At 54.7% G+C, this 20,572-nt stretch overlaps 1 protein-coding gene across 1 annotated transcript; it reads left to right on the plus strand.

Moving 5' to 3' along the window:
* The first annotated feature begins 2,577 nt into the window (after positions 1–2,577).
* Positions 2,578–20,208, plus strand: MMD2 (monocyte to macrophage differentiation associated 2). The gene is made up of 7 exons (XM_009897674.2): positions 2,578–3,033; positions 17,225–17,306; positions 17,984–18,144; positions 18,237–18,311; positions 18,617–18,718; positions 19,295–19,364; positions 19,748–20,208. The coding sequence occupies exons 1-7, from the start codon at positions 2,987–2,989 to the stop codon at positions 19,949–19,951; spliced, it is 741 nt and encodes a 246-aa protein (XP_009895976.1). The 5' UTR covers positions 2,578–2,986; the 3' UTR covers positions 19,952–20,208.
* Positions 20,209–20,572: the final 364 nt, after the last annotated feature.

Below are 20,572 nucleotides of genomic sequence, written 5' to 3' on the forward strand. Positions count from 1 at the left end.
AATCCAAGCAGCCCTGCCCAGCACAGCACTGCCTTGTGTCTGCTGTCCCACTGCCTGGGCAGATCACTGGAACAGGCTGCCCAGAGGGGTTGCAGGGTCTCCTTCTCAACAGACATACAAAATCTGCCTGTCTGTCTTCCTGTGCAACCTGCCCTGGGTGAACCTGCTTTGGCAGGGGAGTTGGACCAGATGATCTCCAGAGGTCCCTTCCAACCCTTACATTCTGTGATTCTGTCCACCCTGCTATGGTGGCCCACAGCCACACCCCAGCTGGTCCTGCCCCCCATGCCTAGCTCTGCCTCCACAACAGCTGTTGCCAACCCATCTGTGTCCCATAACTCCTTCTATCCATCCAAAGTTTCTTTTATTGTGGGGTGTATTTTTCCTGCTAAGACAGGGCAGGTTTTTATCTCAAATTATCTCTTAATGCACAGGGAAACCTTTCTCCCTAGGGAAATGCAGTCAGGGTGGGCACTGCCAGGGCTCAGAGCACTCAAGGTGCAAATAGTCACACTCTTCACAGCTGGGATCCAGATGGGACCCACGACTGGGAGTAGCAGACAATACACAGAGGCATTTCCAGCTATGGAATTTGTGCAGGGTTTGGGAGTTTGCAGATTTTGGGGAGGAACCAGTCCTGGGCTTCATGACCCATTCCTCCTCTTAAAGAGAAACTCTGCAAGCTCCTCCTGCCCCCTTTGGGTGTCAGAAAAACGTCATTGCAGTCAGGTTGCCCTGAACCTTGGAAACTCTCCTTAACATCACTAGAATTACCCAGATCTTTGCACCAGGAATGGAGGAGGAGGAAAGAAAAGCAAGGCTTGGGGCCAGCCAGTGTGTGAAGGGAGATGCCATGCATGGAGGGCACATGTCCTAGTGGGATACAGGTGGTGGGAGCGTGGACATCTCTGCCTCTCTCTCTGGCTGCTCCTGGCTGCCTGCAGCTCTCCAGCCTCGGGGTTTGGAGGCAGCACTGGGGCTGGAGCCATCCCCCAGCACCGTGAGCGAGGCTTTGGTTGCCATAACAACTGGATTCAGGCTTTAAAAATAGTAACTTATTTTTCATTCAATTTGCCTTTTGCCCTCTGAGACAGATCTATTTCAGGACTGATGGTTCACTTCAGGTGTCCCTCCCCAGCACCCCTGGCTGCAGACTGGGGGCTTTGAGGGTGTTATTCTGCTAAAATAAGTGGTTTATCGCCATTTTCTCTCCCTCCTCTATTTAGGCCCAGAGAAAAGGTAAAGCAGGGTGCACACAGGCAGCATGAAATAACCTTTGCCAAAGCCTCATCATCTAGAAGGCTGGGGAAGGAACTTGAAAAGAACCCCCAATCTTCCCAGCTAAGTGGCAGAGCGTGGGTGAGGGTTTTGGAGATGATCTCACTCTGCATCTCAGCCTGGACCTGCTGCTTTCAGCCAGGGCTTCACTGTCCCAGATAGACTGGAAGGTCCTACCAAAGGTGGGGTTGGTTTGGTTCCTCTTGCACCTCCTGGATCCCACTGTCACCAGTCTGGTTCCTGAAGCCATCTTCCATCCACGATGGGAAGTGTGCAGGAAGGCTGATCCTGCTGCCAGCCCTTGGCCTCAGGGAACTGGGATTCTTCTTGAGGACACTCCACAACGCAGCATGCACCTGCAGCATCACCCTTTTCCCATCCCCTGGGAGGATGAGCTGCTTCTGGAAGAGGTTGCAAAGGGTGCTAGGATTCATTCACCTCTTGAATTAAGAGTTCTTAATTTTTTGGTCTCTTTTGGCTCTTGGAAGATATGTGTGTGTGAGAATTCCCATGGAAACGTGGCCCTTTGTGCTGAGACGTCATCAGCTTTCCCACCTTCTTCCCACCAACCTTATTAGAGCATCAGCAAGGGGTTGTACTGGGGAGATCTCTCCCCCGGGGGCTCTCCTCCTTCAGTTGCTGCTGGGCTTACGTCACCTTTCTTGCCCCTTAGCTGCTCACTGAAGGTACCTGCAGCCTTTGGCACAGGATGGGCATGGATGATGCCCATCTGCCTGCAGACAAGCTCTCATCATCCTTTACATCCCCTCTCTGATCTGTCTAACCTCAGATGTGTGTTGAGATCTCATTTCCCTGGTGGTGTAGAGGATGGAGAGGTGAAGACTTACGATGGTGATAGGGTGAGGATCCTGGTGTCTCCCGTCCTCGCCTTACTATCCTCCTGCATCTCCCGAGCAGGGAGGGATGCTGGCATGCTGGTGGGAGCCGTTTCCCTACCCACAGGCACCCTACAGCGCTGGGACAAGGACAGAGCCTCCCGCCCCTGCCAGGGCCCCTGGAAAATAATGGAAAACAAAATAAAATCATTAAAATCAAATAAATAAAAGCTAAGCCAAACAAAGCAGCTCCCTGGGGATGCCGGGGTGGCCTGGCCCTGCCCTGGGGCAGGCAGGGATGCAGGCAGGGAGATCTCGGTGCCCCTCCTGGGGGGCCCGGCCGTGGGCAGCGTCGCCAGAGAGGGGCGGGCAGGCTGCCTGCACCCTCCCTCTCTCCCTCCCTTTCCTCCCCCCCCTCAAAGTCTTTAATCACATTCTCAATTCCAATCTGCTGCTATTTGATCCTCCGGGGGTGGCGGCGGGGAGGAGTGGGGGAGGAATATTTTTAGCTGAGCTTAGAGCTGCCGGGGAGACTACGGGAGATCGTGCAGGTTGCTGTGGCCGGCCAGAGTTGGACGGGATCTCCCTCCCCTCCCCTTTTTCTTCCTCCTCGCACATCTGAGGGCGGCAGCGGGGCTAGCCCCCCCATCCCGGAGGTCGCCTTTGTTTTTCCCTTGTCGCTCTCTCGAGCAGCCGGGGCGGGGTGGGAGGGGGCCAGGCTGGGCTGGGCTGGGCTGGACCAGCCGTCCCTTCTCCTCACCCCGCCGGAGCCTGCGGAGTTAGCGCGGTTCCCCTGGGCGCTGCTTTCCTCCCCGGCCCGGGGCTGAGCAGCCACCGCCCCCCAACCCGGGACCCCCCATGGCACCGCCGCGATGTTCGTGTCCCGACTCCTGGATTTCCAGAAGACTCGTTACGCCAGGTAAAACCCCCGGTGCCGGTGATCCCTGAGCCCTCCACGGGGGCTTGCCGAGCCCCGGGACAGCCCCAGCCCCTGCCTCGACTCCGGCGGGGATGGAGCCCAAAAGGGACCTTCAAAACCTGCTGAGTGCCCCAAAGCCCAGAGCAGGTGCGGGGCTGGTCTGCTGGGAGAAGGTTACCTGCTTTTCTGCATCCCTAAGGGATTCTGAGCATCCTCAGGAGCCCTCGCTGCCTTTCTCTGGGTCTAACGTCACCCTTGCTCACCCACTGCTGAAGGACCAGGAACCCAGCTCCTTTTGGGGACAGACCCCGCTGCTGGTTGCAAACCTTCCCTGGAGGGTCCCTCTGTGTCCGAGGTCCCACCGTACCCAGGGGAAGTACCGTCCGGCTGGGTCCTAACCTGGACCTGGGAGCTCCATGGGGCTTCCCGTGGGATGCACGGGTGGTGGATCCTTCTGCCCTTCCAGGAACTACCCTGGGAGATTTTCCAGCGGCAGGGACTTGTCTTAAAAGCTCGAGGTGCGTTAAGGAACCTCCCGATGTTGCCTGCACGGGGCGGGGGAAACCTGAGGATCGCCAGGCACAGGTCAGAGATCAGTCGGCCACAAGCTGCTGCGGGATCAGATGTGGCCTCTAGCAGGGAGCTGGTGGGTGACGTGGGGACAACAGCTGCCTGCAGCTCGCCAGCATGCTGGGTGACCGAGGCTGAGTCAGATCACACAGTGCTGGACATTTCATGGCCAGACAGGGCTGAAGGCAATGCTGGGGGTGGGGGGGGGGTGGAGGGGGGACGACACGACATGCCAGTTGTGTACCAGGACCAGGCTTTACTCACAGCTCCCCATGATTGTGGTGGGGATATTTCCATGGCTGTGGATGGTCCCACAGGCTGGTGCAGCTCCTGGAGGCGCTTGGCTCTGCTGCTGCAGACTCCCAGTGGTCCTGTTAGAGGCAGATAGCAGAGGGAAAACTTGTTTGAAAACAAGTGGTGATGGTGTTTCTTCCCTATTCCAGGCATGAGCATCCCTGAAGGATGTTTGCCTGAGCTGGATAAGGGGAGAAGACCTCTTTCCCACCCCCACAAGCTAGCATCTCCTCTCCTCCTAGCTGTTCCATGGGAAGAATCCATACTTGCACCTCCAAAAGCTGCCTGAAATGTGTAGGCACATGCTCAGGGACTATTTTGATGCTGTAGCTCCCTAAATACCTTTGCCTGGGAGAGATGCAGGAGGTACCCAGACTGCACCATGCATCTGATGCAAAACTACTGATGAAAACAGAATTCAGAACTGTATTTCCCCACTGGCATACAGAGGACAGGGCCAGGGGAGATGGAGCTGGGCAGAGCTCTACACTCCCAGAGCAGGAGGAAAACCATAGCCTCTGCACCACTGCCATGGGGCAAAGGTTTCTGGGAGCTGGGCAGCAGAGCAGGGGTTGCCTCTTTGCTTCAATTCTAACCCAGCAGAACCCATCTGCCAACCTGTTGCTTTATTTATCCCCAATCAGCACATCCAAACCTTGTCAGGGTCCTTTCTGGGGGTTTGCTGAATGGGGCAAGGTGTTAGGGAGTGCAGGGTGGGGGCTGCAGGGCATGGGAAGGGTCATGTCCACCTGGGCATCCTTCACCCCTCAGTGGGTGCCAAGGCTGGACAGTGAGCAGAAGGCAGGTACTCCCTTGGCTTTCACCCCAAGGCAGTTGCCAGCACGTGATGTCAACCCAGAGCTTCCTACATCACCACAGAGATCCTCTTAGCCTAGTGCTTAAAAATAACAGCTGCTAATCCCTGTCCCCCCTGCACCCTGTACACACCAGCTCTTATCCCTGAGGAAATGCTCTGCTGCTGTGACATATCCCAAAAGAAACCCTAAAAGCTGCCCTTTCCTGTGTGCTGGGGAGGATCTTTTGCTTCAACTGGACTGCAAGTAAATAGGAGCCAGGCTCTGTGATGGGGACTGGGGTGAGTAGGAGCCATGGGGCTTGCAGTGGCACATGTCTTTCAAGGCATCAGAAGCATAGTACAATATCTTTTGAGAGGATGAGAAACTCCTACTTGTGGTCATTCTTAAATAAAGAGGAGGCAGAAAGTTTACCCTGTGGTAGAAAAGCCTGGAACAGCTTCACTTTTAATGTTGTTCTATCTAATTTTGAGTGAGGACCAAGAAAGGAGGAACTTGGCCATGCAGCCACCAAAAGGACTAAATAAAACGAGGTGGTGATGAAAGACCTCTTGTGTGAAAGCTGCAGCAGAGGCACTGGGCTTTGAACAGAGAGATGAAAGGCAGCAATCAATGTGGGAGCATTTTGTGATCTGCCAGCAGAAAACTTGGGGCTGGAAGGGTACTGAAGTGTCCCCTCCTCCTGGCTGGGCTTCGAGAATGGAGCATCATAGCTGACGCAGAAGGGAAAAGTGCAAGGAGAGGAGGCTGTCCCTGGGGTGGAGAGAGCGATGCATGGCAATGCTGTTTGAGTAGGTTGTGGCTAAAAATGAGGCTCTTGGTGGTTTCTCCTCTTCTGTGGGGTCCAAGAGACTCTTCCACCACGGGGAAAGCGAGCTGAAAGGCACAGTTGCTGCAAGGCTTTCTCTGTCACTCACAGCCTGCACGCCATGGCAGGTGACATCCATCACCTGCCCATCAGGCCAAACTCACCCACGGTGCTGGCAGCAGTGCCAGGGTGCAAGCAGATGTAATTCCTCCTGCTTTATCCACTTACTGGGCAGTTATTCCTCCACTCTTTCTTCTCCTCCTCCTTTCCTCTCAGATCACCAAACTGATACTGGTTTCTCCACAGCACAGACTGGTGTACATAACATCTTCATCACTTAAACTCATCATCCAGGTTACACCAAGCCAGTATCTGATCCTTTCCCTCACCTAACCACCAGCTTTGCCTCCTTTTCTATTCAGAGGTGGTCTGCTGCCTCTTGCCCACACAGCTGCTGTGAGGCTACAGCTCAGCCCCAGCCTCCCTGTAGAACACAAAATACTCCCAAGACTTCAGCCACTCAGACCTGTAATTGAAAGGAAACATGATTAAGTGGGGAGCTACTGTGTCTGGCCATCTTCAGCAGCTCTGGAACAGCTGGTGGAGAGGGGTTTGCTGGCAACTGCAGGCTGCACAGGACACTGAATCATCCTAATAAACTGATAACAGCTCCCAATGTGATCATGTAAAAGGCTACAAGTCTTAAAGCATTTGTTCCTCATGCCCTGCACAGAGCAACAGATTGGAGCAGCCAGGAAAAGCCACATTCATTTCTCAGTTATGGAGAGCAAAGGTCTCTGTAGGTGCATGGTCCAGGCTTATCCTCACCTTCTCAGCATCTGCAGTGTAGACGCTGCCACCTCCTCACCAGCACAAAGGTGTGGAGATCTGAACTCGACACTTGCTCCCGAGTTTGGGGGAAGGCAGCTGGGCAGACCTTCCTTGTTGCTCCCTGCAATTACTAAGCAAGGAGACATTTGCTGACTCCTCCTCCAGCATCTCCTGGCAAGAAAGGGAGAGGAGAACCAACTGGAATAGGAGGGAAGAGAGAAAACTGGGAGGTTCAAACCCCAAACACAAGAAAAACAACACTGTGTTGACAGCCTGAACAGAGGTACCCCACTGGGGAGATCTGGTCCCCATTTGCTTTGCAGTGAAAGCACAAAAAGCCCTTGCCTGCTCCCACACATGCCAAGATGCTTTCCAAGAGCTCTGCTTCCCCCACAGCCCATGTAGGAAGAAGCACTGAGAAGGAAAAGGCTTTTAAGCCTTGATGTTACAGCTCAGAGCTGCTCAAGAGGCAGGGGCTCCTCACTGTGTTCCTCCCATCATCCCCACTAAGACCTGCCAGGCTGCCTCCAGCTGAGCAGAACCCTTTGCTACAAAAGGTGCTGCTCCAACAGATGGAGATGGTATTTCCCCCCAAATACCTAGGGAAAACCAGGATCATCTGATGTCTCTGACCAGTTCCATGTTGTTTGCTCTGTGGGGTCAGGTTGACTCAGATACCCTCTTAAGATTCACCTCACACAGGGGCAGCTCTCTTTTGAACCAGGTCTTTAGAAGACAGGAAGTATTCTGAGATCAGTTGCAGTGGGATGTTTGCTAAAACTGCCCCTTTTCCTCCTTTGGGAGGGTTGAAGGACCTGGCAGGGCAGGTTCACATGGGGATCACCACATTGGAGCTGTGCAGCAGCAGGCAAGCCAAGCCCTGTGTCCTGTGCTTTTGGGGGAAGGACAGTCTCTTGGCTGGCTGGGAGATGGATACACCATGGTCTTTTCCCTCCTTCAGCTGGTGTTGGATGTCAGCCTGATGTGATTCTTTGGCACAGTTCACTGTGGCCAGCTTCATGAGGTATCAGCCAACACCATGCATGGGAAACTCGAGCTGCTGCCCAGAGCGGCAGTCAGTGAATGCCCGAAGTGGGGCTCTGCCAGCACTGCTCCCAGGCTTGCCTTCCCTCCTCCTCTCTTCCCACAGCCCCAGCTCCACAGTGAGACAAAGAGATGCAGACCAACTACAACTCCTACAGAAAGAAAAGGACAAGAGCACAATGGCTATTTCAGTTCATTGCTCTTGGGGGGTGCTTGGCTGCAGCTGCTGAAGGAGGTTGGTAGAGTACCCAGAGAGATGCTGCAAGGGCATGGATGCTTAGGGCAGGGGCTGAGCAAAGCAGAGAAGACATGGCCAATGACACAGAGCTCAGGTCTCCCTTTGGGGTTTTCCAGGTGTAATTTAACCTCAGCATTCTCATGCAGTGAAGATCCAGATCTGGATGGACTCAATATGACGCACTGCAGATTCTTGTGGTTTTCAGTGGTGCCCTGCAGTAGGATGAGGGACAATGGACACAATCTGGAACACAGTTTGTGGTCTGCTGCAGGTGACCCTGCTTTGGCAGGAAGGTTGGAGTCAACCTCCAGAGGTCTCTTCCAACCTCTAGCATACTAACATGAATCCACAAGCAGCATATTCCTGATGTTTGCTTCAGATGCCAGTTAGCTGAGCTGGGCACTGCTGACTTTCAAGAGAGTTTGGATCCAAGTCTGTGCTCCTGTTCAAGTTCCTAGGCCAGGCTTGCTGTGGCTGAGGAAAGGATTTTATGCAAGGAAATAATCAGTAAGCCAGGGGCAAGGAGCTACCTCCTCTGCTGTGCTGAGCAGCACCAGCTGGTAGCACAGCTCCAGACACAGCTCTGCTCTCCCTTGTAAGTAATACTAATGGAAAGCCTACTATGTGCTGGCCTGGCTGGTGAAATCCATGGTTCTCCTCCTGTGCCTCTGTGATCCAGAGACATCTGCTGAATAATTTACAAATACCATTTGTACTTGAGCAGCATCCAGGAATCCCCAAGGAGAGCCTGGCTCTGTCTCTCAGAGGATGCTATGGGAAGACCTTATGGACCTGCAAAAACTGTGATGTGCCCCTGGAGTTTTACAGCCACAGTGGCAGCCAGGGGTAGAGGCTGGGAAGGCTGTAGCCCCAAAACCTCAGCCAGCTGGCAGAGGGGCTGCTGGTCAGGCTCACTCCTGCCCACCTTGGGTGGTGGCAGAGTCTAAGCAGGCAGGATCTGTGCCACTAACTTCAGTGCTCAGGGCCATGCAGGGAAGGCAGCAAGGAACATTCACAATGACATTCCAGGCAAGCAAACAGTGAACAACAGAGACATTTTAGTTCTGGAAAGAGGCCTCCTAACATTAATGGAACACCTGGGACATCAGAGTCATTTTGTGACTAATCAGCTGCTGTTGGAGGTCTCATGAGTACCAAAGGAAACAAGAAGTCCCTGCTCAGAAAGTAATTTGGGAAGCACTCACCAATCCCATCTGCTGTGAATAAACAAACAGCTCTGCTGTAGTTGTCTTGGAAGAGTCAGAGATACCATCTACAGACAAAGTGGAAAGCCTGCTGGAAAGGAAAATAAATATCCCTTCATGAAGGATGGGAATGTGGACAGCTGTGGCCCTGCTGGGAATTACCTGCTGAGTTTCCACCCCCCAGCTCTACATGGGCTCTCATGGCTGAAGAGAGGGTCTGTGCCTGCGTCCAGTCTGGCTTGGAGCCTCCCACTGTCTCTACTAGGCTGAGAAGCAAGGAACAGGAATGGGCTATGCCCTTGGTATGGTCAAGGAAACAGCAGAACACTGGAACAGGCTGCCCACAGAGGCTGTGGAGTCTCCTCCAGAGACTTTCAAGACCTGTATGTGATCCTGGGCAACCTGCTCTGGGTGACCCTGCTCTAGCAGAGAGATCAGACTAAGTGATCCCCAGGGGCCCCTTCCAACAACTACCATGCTGGGATTCTGTGACATTGCCTCCTGCCAGGCTGGGCCCCTTGTGTACCCAACTCCTGTGGCAGCAGGATGTGCTGGGGGGATGTCTTCCCTGTCCTCCCATGGGGGACATCTGTGCCTGGAGTTTAGAGCCAAGTACAGCATGGATGCAGCTGAGCACATGGTCCCTGTCTTGGAGCATCTCTGAGTTGGCAAGCAGACTCATTCAGCATTTCTCATGGCATGGAGGCTGTGTAGTGCCAGGGGATGGTCTACAGCCAGCCCAGGATGCTGCCACATGTTAGAGTGCTGGGAATGAGCACAATCAGGGTGATGAATGATGCTTGTGGAAGCAAGGCTTGCACTGCAGCATCTGGGCAGGCTGCTCCAGAAGTGTGGTGATCAGCTAATGTAGAATAGGATAAACCAGGTTGGAAGAGACCTTCAAGATCATTGAGTCCAACCTATCATCCAACACCACCTAATCAACCAAACCATGGCACCAAGCACCAAACCATGGCACCAAGCAAGATTTACCCACAAGAAAGAACAGAATAGAATTAACCAAGTTGGAAAAGACCTATGAGATCATCCAGTCCAACCTTTCACCCAACACCATCTAATCAACTAAACCATGGCACCAAGTGCCTCATCCAGTCTTATTTTAAACACCTCCAGTGATGGTGACTCCACCACCTCCCTGGGCAGCACATTCCAATGGCCAACCTCTCGTTCTGGGAAGAACAACTTCCTAACATCCAGCCTAAACCTCCCCTGGCTCAGCTTGAGACTGTGTTCTCTTGTTCTGGTGCTGGCTGCCTGGGAGAAGAGACCAACCCCCACCTGGCTACAACCTCCCTTCAGGTAGCTGTAGAGAGCAGTAAGGTTTCCTCTGAGCCTCCTCTTCTCCAGGCTAAGCAACCCCAGCTCCCTCAGCCTCTCCTCATAGGGTTTGTGCTATGGGGTTTAGATGAGAAGCCTTTCACATTCTGTGCCCTACCCAAGCTGCCAGCTCTTTGCACAGTGCCAGGGAGCAGTGCAGAAGACACTACCCTGTCTTGTTCCATCAGCCCTCCTGCTCCTTCTCAATGGGATGGGCTGGGGTCAAAGGAGCAAACCTCCAGAGCTGCCCCTTCTCCCTCAGCCCAGGAAGCCAACCCACGAGCTTACAGCACACACAGCTTGGCTTTCCAAACCAGGAGCTCCATATGTTTGTGTAGGAACATTTGGGCCCTGAGCAGCAGGCATGGAAAGAGAGGTTTCAGCTCCTACTGGGGTGCCACACAGTCACACACGTGCCCGTGGGGGTGGCTCTGCAGATGGCAATGCTGGGCAGCAGCAAGCTGAGCTGCTGCATTTCTGCTTCCCAGGGGCACATGCTCCCCTGCCAACAGGGAGGAAGGAAAAACAGAATTCCCTGTGTGCTCCTGAGCTTCACAAGGCAGCTTTTGGGCACTGTGGAGCCTGAGGGCTCTGCACTGGGAGCTGCAGCCACGGGGACAGAGGGAAGGGCTGATGAACCTTTCCCATGTTAGCAAATTGAATAACTGACGATGGACTAGAGGGGGGACCCTGAGTGGCCCTACTCTGTCCCCTGTGGTTGTCCCCCATGAGTAAGCAACACTTTGGGTCCTGCCCCACAACACCACACCCCACTCCCAGGGACTGAGAGCATTACAAAGCACAGAGGAACTCAAGGGGAGGAAGCTTCTACCAGGGACTACAGCTGGAGATTACCAGATCATGGGGCAGAGGCAGAGCACACAGCAAGCCCCAGCTGATGAGGGCTGCTGCTGCCACAGCAGCTCACACGTGAGCACAAGCCTGAAGACCAAGCCCCAGCATCTGCACTGTGTGTGCAGCCTCTGGGCTCATTAGGGCAAATCCAGACCATGCCCTGGAGAGGGATCTGGAGCCAGCCTGCTCTGCAGGGACACATCTGCTCCATCACTGTCACCTCAGGCATCACAACATTTGCTCTACCAAGCAACAGCCCAGAGGGCCCTAGTAGAACTTACCCCCACTGCCAGTCAGCGTCCAGCAAATGCTTTCTCCTTCCTTCCTTCCTCTCTGACAATAACCATCATGAGGATACAATCCTTCTCTGTTACTCTAAAAGCAGTTATGACACCCAGGCACAAAGAGAAGGAGAAATCCTCTTCTTTTGCAGTCAGATTCCTTGGGGGCAACACAGCCTGGAAGTGCCTCAGCTTCCTGGGCAGGAGAGTAGACACCCAACAAGTCACCAACCCCCCTGCAAAGACACAAGCAGAGGCTGGCCAAGCCCAGCACTTTTATAAGCCATTTGCAGGTGAAACCTGTAGCCATTAGCTGGCCTGGGGAGATTCACATCACCTGGGAGCAACCTTGGCTGGAGAATCACAGCATTGTTTTGGTTGGAAGAGACCTTCCAGCTCGTGGAGTCCAACCATTAACCCAGCACTGCCAGGTCACCATTAAACCATGGCCCTCAGCACCACATCTACACAGCTTTTCAATCCCCCCATGGATGGGGACTGCACCACTTCCCTGGGCAGCCTATTCCAGGGCTTGACAACCTTTCTGGGGAAGAAATTGTTCCTAATGTCCAACCTAAACCTCCCCTGGTGCACAATGATGCTGTTTCCTCTTACTTAACCACCGTGCCAGCTGCTCCTTTGTCCCCACAGCACCCAGCCTGTGGTGCAGCACACAGCTCTGGCATTTAGTGCCTCAGGGGTTGTGAAGGGGATGTGTTGTCTCTTCAAGTGCCATGGCCCTGGCCACAGCCTCAGCACTGTGCAGGGGGAGCTCAGTTCCTCAATGCATAGACACACAGCCACGTGTGGCCTGACTCATAGCATGGTTGGGTTGGACCTGCTCTTTCCAAGGACTGGGAGGAGCTGCTCAGTGGGAGCCCGACTCACACCTCTCCATCCATACCTTAGTGGTGATTTTACACCTTCCTCACATTATTCTTCCACTGGCTTGCCTAAAGGATGTCACTTGGAGGAGAGGAAAGGGGGCAAGAGAGAACTGATGTGCCAAAGGCCAGCCCAGAGAGTTGGTATTGAAGGTAGGACTAAACACCCTCTCCCCCAACCTGCAGACTAGCCTGGGTGCCCATCAGGCCTGTTGCCCCTCCATGTGTGTAGAGGACAGCTTTCCTCCAAAGTGCCCCAATGGCTCTGCCCATGTGAGTACCTGGTGCCCAGGGAAGGGATGATGGAGGTTGTCTTGGTGTCCCCAAGACATCTCAGGTGCTCACACATGGGCCACTCCCAGGAATACTTCAATGTATTTCCCTTTTTACCTTCTTCTGCCTTACCCTGGCAAAGCATCAGCCAGGCAGATCTCCATGATTTTTGAGGTCAGAACTTTGTTCTTGGATAAAAGTCTTAAAGAACCTCCCAACTCTAAAAAAACACCACCCCAAAGTCACAAAAAACCACAAAATCCCCCAAATAACCAACAAAACCCAAAAGAAACCACCAAAAACCAGGGTGGGAGAGAGAGAAGGAGAAAGGAACAAGCCTGGGAAGCTGGCTCTGCACTTTGCCCTGGCTGCCTGGGACAAGGGGCTCTTTGTTTCCCTGGCCAGAGCCCGGTGCACTGGCCCTTTTCTGTCTCTCTCCCTGGGAAAGGGGCCAGGGGGAATCAGGCACAAGCAGGGCAGCAAAAACCCTGGGGCTTCAGTGAATAACCCCTGCTTGGACCCCCACCTTCATATGGCCACTCTGTATAGCAGCTGCCAGAGCTAACACTGGGAGAGAGAGCCTGGGAGCTCCTTGGGTCTCTGCTTCCCATGCACCATCCCTGAAGATGAACATAGAATCTCAGAGCGGTTTGGCTTGGAAGGGAATCTTTAAAGGTCACCTAGACCAACCCTGCTGCTGTCAGCAGGGACATCTGCAGCTGGAGCAGGTTGCTCAGAGCCCCAGATGACCTCACCTGGATGGGGCATCTGCCACCTGGGACAGTGACTCACCAACCTCAGTGTGAAAAATGCCTTCCTTAGATCTAGTCTAAATCTCCCTCTTTCGCTTCAAACCCATCACCCCTTGTTCTGTCACAACAGGGCCTACTGAAAAATCTGTCCCCATCTTTCTTACTGGTCCCTTTAAGTACTGAGAGGCCACCAGAAGGTCTCCTTGGAGCCTTTTCTTCTCCAGGCTGAACAACCCCAACTCTCTCAGCCTGGCCTCACAACCAGAGGGGTTCCAGCTCTGTGCTGGTTTTTGTGGCCTCCTCCAGATGTGTTCCAACAGGTCTGTGTGTTCCTTGTGTTCAGGAGGCCAAAGCTGGACACAGCACTTCTACAGAATACAGAATTAACCAGGTTGGAAGAGACCTTTGAGATCATCCAGTCCAACCTCTCACCCAACACCATCTAATCAACTAAACCATGGCACCAAGTGCCTCAGCCAGGCTCTCTTTAAACACTTCCAGGGATGGTGACTCCACCACCTCCCTGGGCAGCACATTCCAGTAGCAAATATGTCTGCAAAGAATTTCTTCCTAACATCCAGCTCAAACCTCCCCTGGTGCAGCTTGAGACTTCCAAAGATGCTTCACTCCTGATGTGCAGGAGGGTTTGAAAGTCTCTGTGTCTTTTGGACTTTGCAGTCCTAGAGCACCTTCCACAATGCTTTGGAGCACTCAGCTGCCTGTGGTTTCCCAGATGGAGTGTGTTGAGTGAGCCACATCACCATAGCTTTGCTTGGTCCCTGGGCAGGTGGCAGCATAGGCTGGAGGCTGTTTGGACAAGTTGCTCTTGTCCCCTCCCACCCCAGGGACGTTGCCAAGGTGTCCCCAAGCACATGAGCACAACACAGAGCTGGCAATGGTTATGAATTCAGCCAGCCATGGAGGAGACTTTTGGAGAGGTGTATCCCTTTTTCTCCTTATTCTCCTGCTTTGAAACCCCCTGGAGCTCTCCCTGGCTGCTAGCAATTCCCCTTCTCCCGACCCCAGTCACACAAGGCTGGGGCTGGGAAACACACAGCAGCCACTCCCAGGGCTCTTGGCTTTCATCAGTTCTAATAAGAGTTGCAGGTGCCCTCTGCAAGTGTGTCTGTCCCACCTCTCTGGGAAGGAGCTCAGGTCTGAGGCTCATTTTACACACTGATATGGAAAGTTTCTGCAAGCTGGGACTCCTTGTACTCTGCCCTGCACCCATGCCAGCATGCACAGGGATGACATGAGCTGGGTGGTCACTTGGCATCCCAGGATGGTCACTTGGCATCCCAGGATGGTCACTTGGCATCCTAGGATGGTCTGGGATTTGAGATCTCAGGAGAGAAGAGAAGGTGAGAAAAGGATTGCCTCCTCTCCCCTAGGAGTGAGGGGCTGCAGGGAGCCAGGGACTCATCCTGCCCTGCCAGATGTGCAGACACTGGCTGCTCTGTGCCTGCTTGCACAGCACTGCTCTTGAGCATAGAGGACCACAAAAATGTGTCCAACTAGCCCCAAAATGGGGCTGCTCCTGGAGGGCCCTGCTGTACCTGGGCTGGCTCAGCACTTCCAGCCAGCTCCCACATCTGTGATGCTCCATTTCCCATCCTTCATGGGCTGATGCTTATTAGAAAGCAGGGCTGGAAAACCAGAACGATTTTTCCCCAGCTCAGAAAAAACCCTTCCTTCTGAAGGCTACTTCTCCCCCTGGGAAAAGCAGGTATCAGGCCTGGGGGCACACATGCTGTTTGACCGCATCCCTTGGAGACAGCTGGGGTGGCCCTTCCAGGCTTCTCCATGCCTGTGCCAGAGCTAGGGAGCATAGTTGCACCCCAGGGACCCCTTCCTAAAAGGTCTGAGTGTTCCTTGTTCCTAAGAGGGAGGTGAGGGGTGGAAGCTGGCCCCACTGCTGCTCCCTATTACTGCTCTGAACAGCACCCAGCAGGCTGGAGAGGAGATGATGCATGGCTTTGTGAGAACAAATAAATTGAAGGAAAAGGCCTGGAACAGGTTTCCTCAGCAACCATGACGTCACGCGGGGGGGCTGCCCCCCCCCCCCCAGCGCCTTATCGGTAAGGGCAGAAGGAAGGGAAGCAGAAAGCGAAGGGGAGCTGGGGACAGTGTCCCGGCAGCCCAGCGGACGGCGATGTTCTCCTGCCAGGGGGACGTGGCTTCAGCACTGGGAGCGTGGCCAGCTCTCCCGGCGGGCCGGGGAGGGCATCCCTGGTGCCTCCTGGGATGGAGGTGGCAGCATGCTGGGCACCACTACATCCCCAGGGATGCCTGGCTGCTTCCCAGCCACAGCAGCCTTGCTAAGCTTTGGTTTCCCTTGATTTGCAGGGCAGGGGGAGTTTGACCTCTCTACTTGCACCAACTGAATTCAAGACATTTGGGGTGAGGATGACCGTGCAGGGTCCAGCAGCGCCAGGGCCCAGCAGCAGGCAGGGCAGGGACCAGGGAGGTGCCTGTGTGGGTTGTCACTGGCTGGGGAGAACCTCACACACCTTTTCCTGCTGTGGCCACACTCCTCTCCACTCAAACTCTCGTCATTTGAAGGATTCAATCCATCCTGGCTCACTTTCAATGGACTGAGGGGCTCAGGTGGTGGGGCTGAGCATGCAAGGGGAGACAGGGGAGTCCCTATGGATGCGGGTGGCTTGGGGATGGGGAGAAGGGACTTCTGCTGCCCTTCTCAGTGTCCCAGACTGAGGGGTCACTCTGTGCCCAACAGCAAGGTCCTGCCAGACCTCAAACCCCTTCACTGGGCACAGCTCAGCTGTGAAACATGCTGCAGATGGTGCCAGGGTGAGAGCAAACAAGGTCAGGAAACAATTAGCCCAGGTCCTGCAGGACAGCCCCATCAGTGCCCACTTAGCTTGGCTGTCCTGATCTGAGCCACAGCAGCAGCCTTCAACCCCTTCAGCACCAGGAGCAGCCAGGGTAGGATCACTCTATTTCCCCATTTCTTTCTCCCTTTCACTAAGGCTGGCCCCTGTCAAAAGAGGCCACTGGACAAGGCAGCACTCAGCTCCAACCTGTTATCATGGATGCACGTTTAATTTGGCTCTTTATAGAGCATTATGTACCCAGCAGTGTCCAGCCAAGCCCACACCATTTTTCATTGCTGTGTGTTGATCTGACAGGGGCAATCAATATGTTCCTCTGAGTGCCAAGAGCAAGCTGATGCCACAGAGAAACAGAAATAAAGATGCAGGTGCCCCCAGCACCAGGCTCTGCTGGCAGGAGGTAGATGCAGGTGGTACCCAGAAATCAAAGACATCGCAGGGATACAGTTGTTGGAGTCAGGGATGCTACTGTGACATAAGGCTGTCACTGCTGGATGGACTGGGGACAGGCAGCAGGTCCTTCCACTACCCCTTGTGATAGTACAAGGGCCAAAGGAAGCAAACTGGAACACAGGAAGCTCCATCTCAGCATGAGGGAAAACTTCTTGACTGTGAGGGTGATGGAGCACTGGAGCAGGCTGCCCAGAGAGGTTGTGGAGTCTTCTCTAGACTTTCAAGCCCCATCTGGACATGTTTCTGTGTGACCTGCCCTAGGTGATCCTGCTTTGGCAGGGGGTAGGACTTGATGGTCCCTGGAGGTCCCTTCCAACCCCTACCATTTTGTCATTCTGTGGTACCCCAAGTGCCTCCATCCACTTCTGGGGCCCTTCCCACCACTGCTGTCTCCTGTCCTCTCCTGCTTGCAGCAGTGGGCAGAGGTGGCTCCTGTCTTCTGTTCAACAAGCAGCTGCTGGGAAAAGCTTCACCCTGAGATGCAGCTGAGCAAGAGCAGAGGTCCTGGCTTTTAGGGCCAGTCAGGTGGGCAAGCCATGTCCAGTGCTGGGGTCACATCTGCAGGGCGGCTGGAGCAAAGCTGAGCTGAAGTGGGGACCACTCTGGGGGGCTGGTGGGTGTTCAGTGCAGACTCCTCCAAAAGGACTTTCCCCCACCCTGTTCCCTGAGAGTGTTTCTCTTGCTGCTTCTTGCTGCAGGTTTATGAACCACCGTGTCCCATCCAACTGCAGGTACCAGCCAACCGAGTACGAGCACGCAGCCAACTGTGCCACCCACGCGGTGAGTCCCTGTCCCCCGCCCAGGGAGAGGGAGGATGGTGTCCAGCTCTCTGAGGATCCCCTGAGGAATCTCAACAAACACCTGAAATGCCTGTGTTCAGCCATGGAGCAGCTGCTGAGGCTGCTGGGGCTGTGATGAGGCAGATGTGCCCCAAGGGCTCCCCAGGGACTCAGGATGCTTTAAGCCTTCTTCCTGCCTTGGGCAGCTGATGTTCATCTCCCTTGCTCTCACCCACCATGGGCCTGTGTCCCCAGAGGTGCTGGCTGTGGGCTTAGTGGTGCAGGAGTGTTTTGTAAAACTCCCTGAAAAAGGAGTGCTTTTCACAGGAGGAATGGTGGCAGGCACCCATGGGGCTGCCTATGTGGCAGGGGAAATGAACACTGCCCACATCAGGGTTTCCCTCAGGAGCTGGCAACTTCCACTCCAAGCCCTGGAAGCTGACTCAGAGGTAGACTCTTCCTTGTGCCTTCCTTCTCCTTACTGTCTCCTCCTGGAGAACTGATTTTGGAGCTGGAGCATGCAGTGAGAAACCCCTGCCTGGCCAGTGCAGGTGGCCAACCTGCCCCTTCTGGCTGCTAGCTTTGACCAGAAACACCTGAAAGGAAAAGCAGAAACTGTATGGTAGCTGCTCAGTGGAAACACAGAGAGTCAACAGCAGATTTGCTTCTCCCTTCCAGTTCTGGATCTTGCCCAGCATCCTCGGCAGCTCCATCCTCTACATCCTCTCTGATGACCAGTGGGAAACTATCTCAGCCTGGATCTATGGCTTTGGCTTGTCCAGCCTCTTCATTGTCTCCACTGTCTTCCACACCATCTCCTGGAAGAAGAGGCATCTCAGGTACCAGCCATGGTCACTCAGGGCTTGGAAAGATGGAGAAGGTCTAGAGGGCCTTGGTGCCACAGGCAGTGACCCTTCTGTCTGTCTCACAGGACTGTGGAGCACTGCTTGCACATGTTTGACAGGATGGTGATCTACTTCTTCATTGCTGCATCATATGCTCCCTGGTGAGTTGCCAGCAGGTGGGGACCATCACTTGGCCCCAGTGGTGAGGAGAAGACCAGCCTGGTTCCAACAAATAGGGTTTCCTTCTCTGGGTTTGCCTCTGCCTTGAAGCAGTACCCTGCCCCTTGCCACACAACCTTCCTATCCTATAGACTTCAGCCCCTTTAAGCTGAGGTTACAAGCTAGGAAGACCCATGGATGGGACAATCACTGGGGTGAGGTCAGCGTCTCCTTGGCTCCTGGCTGCTTGCAGCCTGGACCAGGGTGCTGCCCTACACCTACCTCACCACAAACACGGGTCCTGCAGGCTGAACCTGAGGGAGCTGGGTCCTTGGGCCTCCCACATGCGTTGGATCATCTGGATCATGGCTTCTATTGGGACTGTCTATGTCTTCTTCTTCCATGAGCGGTGAGTATCTTCACCTGGCCCCATGCTGGGTACTGCAGAGCCCAGCTCAGCTCTGCCAGCCCCTCTTACTGTCTTGAGAGCAAGAAGGATGGCGATAGACAGACAGACAGGGGGACATGTAGGCACAGCCTCCTGGTCAGCTGGCAGTGGTGAGCTTCCTCGGACCACGTCTTTCCCCATCTGCACCCTGGTTTTAGGAGTCTTAGTGGCAGGGATGTGGGAGGAGGGACGCGAGAGGAGGGATGCGGGAGGAGGGATGTCGGAGCAGGGACGCGCTGCCATGAGTGGCTTCTTCCACACGGTGGCACCAAATAGAAAGCAAAAGGCCGCAGGTGTCTCCCCTAAGCCCCGAGAGCCTGGCCCTGAGCTGGCATCTCCCAAGTCAGGGTTGGGGTCCATCACCCTCGGAGCTGGGTGCCAACTTCACAGGGGTGGTGTGGCTTACACATGAGGACATGCGACCTGCTGTGCTGGCACCTCTGCCCCTTTTCCTGTCGTATGGCAGTGGGCATTGTAAGCACAAAACTTGACTCTTCCTCTGCATCTGCCTCCAAGTAGCTTTGCTGTCCACTGCAGGTACAAGCTGGTGGAGCTGGTGTGCTACGTTATCATGGGCTTCTTCCCTGCCTTGGTCATTCTCTCCATGGTAAGGCACTGCTGGGAAGCACACGGACTCGGGATGAGGGACAAACCTCAGCAGGGTTGGTTTGTCTCTAGTGTATTGGTGTGGTCCAGGCTGCATAGTGGATGAAGCCATCAGCTTGGCTTTGCAAGTGCTTTGGGTGCCCAGCAGACACCACCTGCATCTCCAGCAGACCTCCTGACTGGGCTCCATTGCACTGAAATCCTCCTGGCAAAGCTGGGCCGCTGGGCCCTCGCTGCCTTGCTGGAGGGGAGGGCGCAGCAGAAGGCAAAGCGAAGGTCTTGCCCAGGGCCGGGGCCACGCTTCTGCTCTTGGTGGAGTGGTGGAGGGGGAAAGGCAGGCGTGCCACGGCCATCACTGAGTCCTGCCTCCCTGCCTGCTCCCAGCCCAACAGGGATGGCCTCCCAGAGCTGGTGGCCGGAGGACTCTTCTACTGCCTGGGCATGGTCTTCTTCAAAAGCGACGGCCGCATCCCCTTCGCCCACGCCATCTGGCACCTCTTCGTGGCCATCGGGGCTGGCATCCACTACTACGCCATTTGGAGGTACCTCTACCGGCCTGGCGCGCTGGAGCCCAAACCGTCCTGGTAGAAGCCTTACAGACTTGTGCCAGCTGGCACCTGGGGGCATGGAGAGGAGCAGGGAGCCAGCCAGAGCCCCTGGGCTCACCCTGAACCACCCTCGCGCCTCACGGGCGGCAGTGCCCTTCCTGCACAGCCAGAGGAGCCTGGAGGTGGATTTTAAACAGATTGTCCTTTTTGGAACCTGGGGAACTGTTTATCTCTTTAGGCAAAGGTTTCAGGTGGTGGTGACTGACTGATGGACTGCAGGTGATGGGGAGTGACCCCTCGCTGCAGGGTTTGGGGAGGCTTCACTCACCTGCTGAACCTGAGCATCCCACTGGAGCAAGGGTCCTGGCTCACATGCCTCTGGCTAGTAACACCCTGGGTATGGCTACCTTAGTGAGGGCCACCCAGGGGTCTGGAGGTGTTTGGGTCAGGGCAGAAACCCAGCCCCTTTTGCCCTGCCTGGGTGTGAGTCTGCCCCAGCTGGGAGGGGGGCACATCAGTACCCCCATACCACCCAAAATGGTCCTAAGTCATTTCAGCATCAACTGCCCACCCCCCCCCCCAAACTCTTGATGGAAATGTCCAAAGTCGACAAAGCCTTACGTGAGATTGAAACTTGAATCTCTTCCAGGGCTCCACAGAG

The sequence above is a fragment of the Dryobates pubescens genome, chromosome 4 (assembly GCF_014839835.1).
Source record: "Dryobates pubescens isolate bDryPub1 chromosome 4, bDryPub1.pri, whole genome shotgun sequence".
Classification (NCBI taxonomy): Eukaryota; Metazoa; Chordata; class Aves; order Piciformes; family Picidae; genus Dryobates; species Dryobates pubescens.

Bases quoted from the DNA above. Each gene is read 5' to 3' on its own strand.
- MMD2 (XM_009897674.2), top strand. From the start codon at position 2,987: ATGTTCGTGTCCCGACTCCTGGATTTCCAGAAGACTCGTTACGCCAG. The intron at 3,034-17,224 runs GTAAAACCCCCG...TTCTTGCTGCAG, and splicing joins CAGAAGACTCGTTACGCCAG to GTTTATGAACCACCGTGTCC. The intron at 19,365-19,747 runs GTAAGGCACTGC...GCCTGCTCCCAG, and splicing joins CCTTGGTCATTCTCTCCATG to CCCAACAGGGATGGCCTCCC.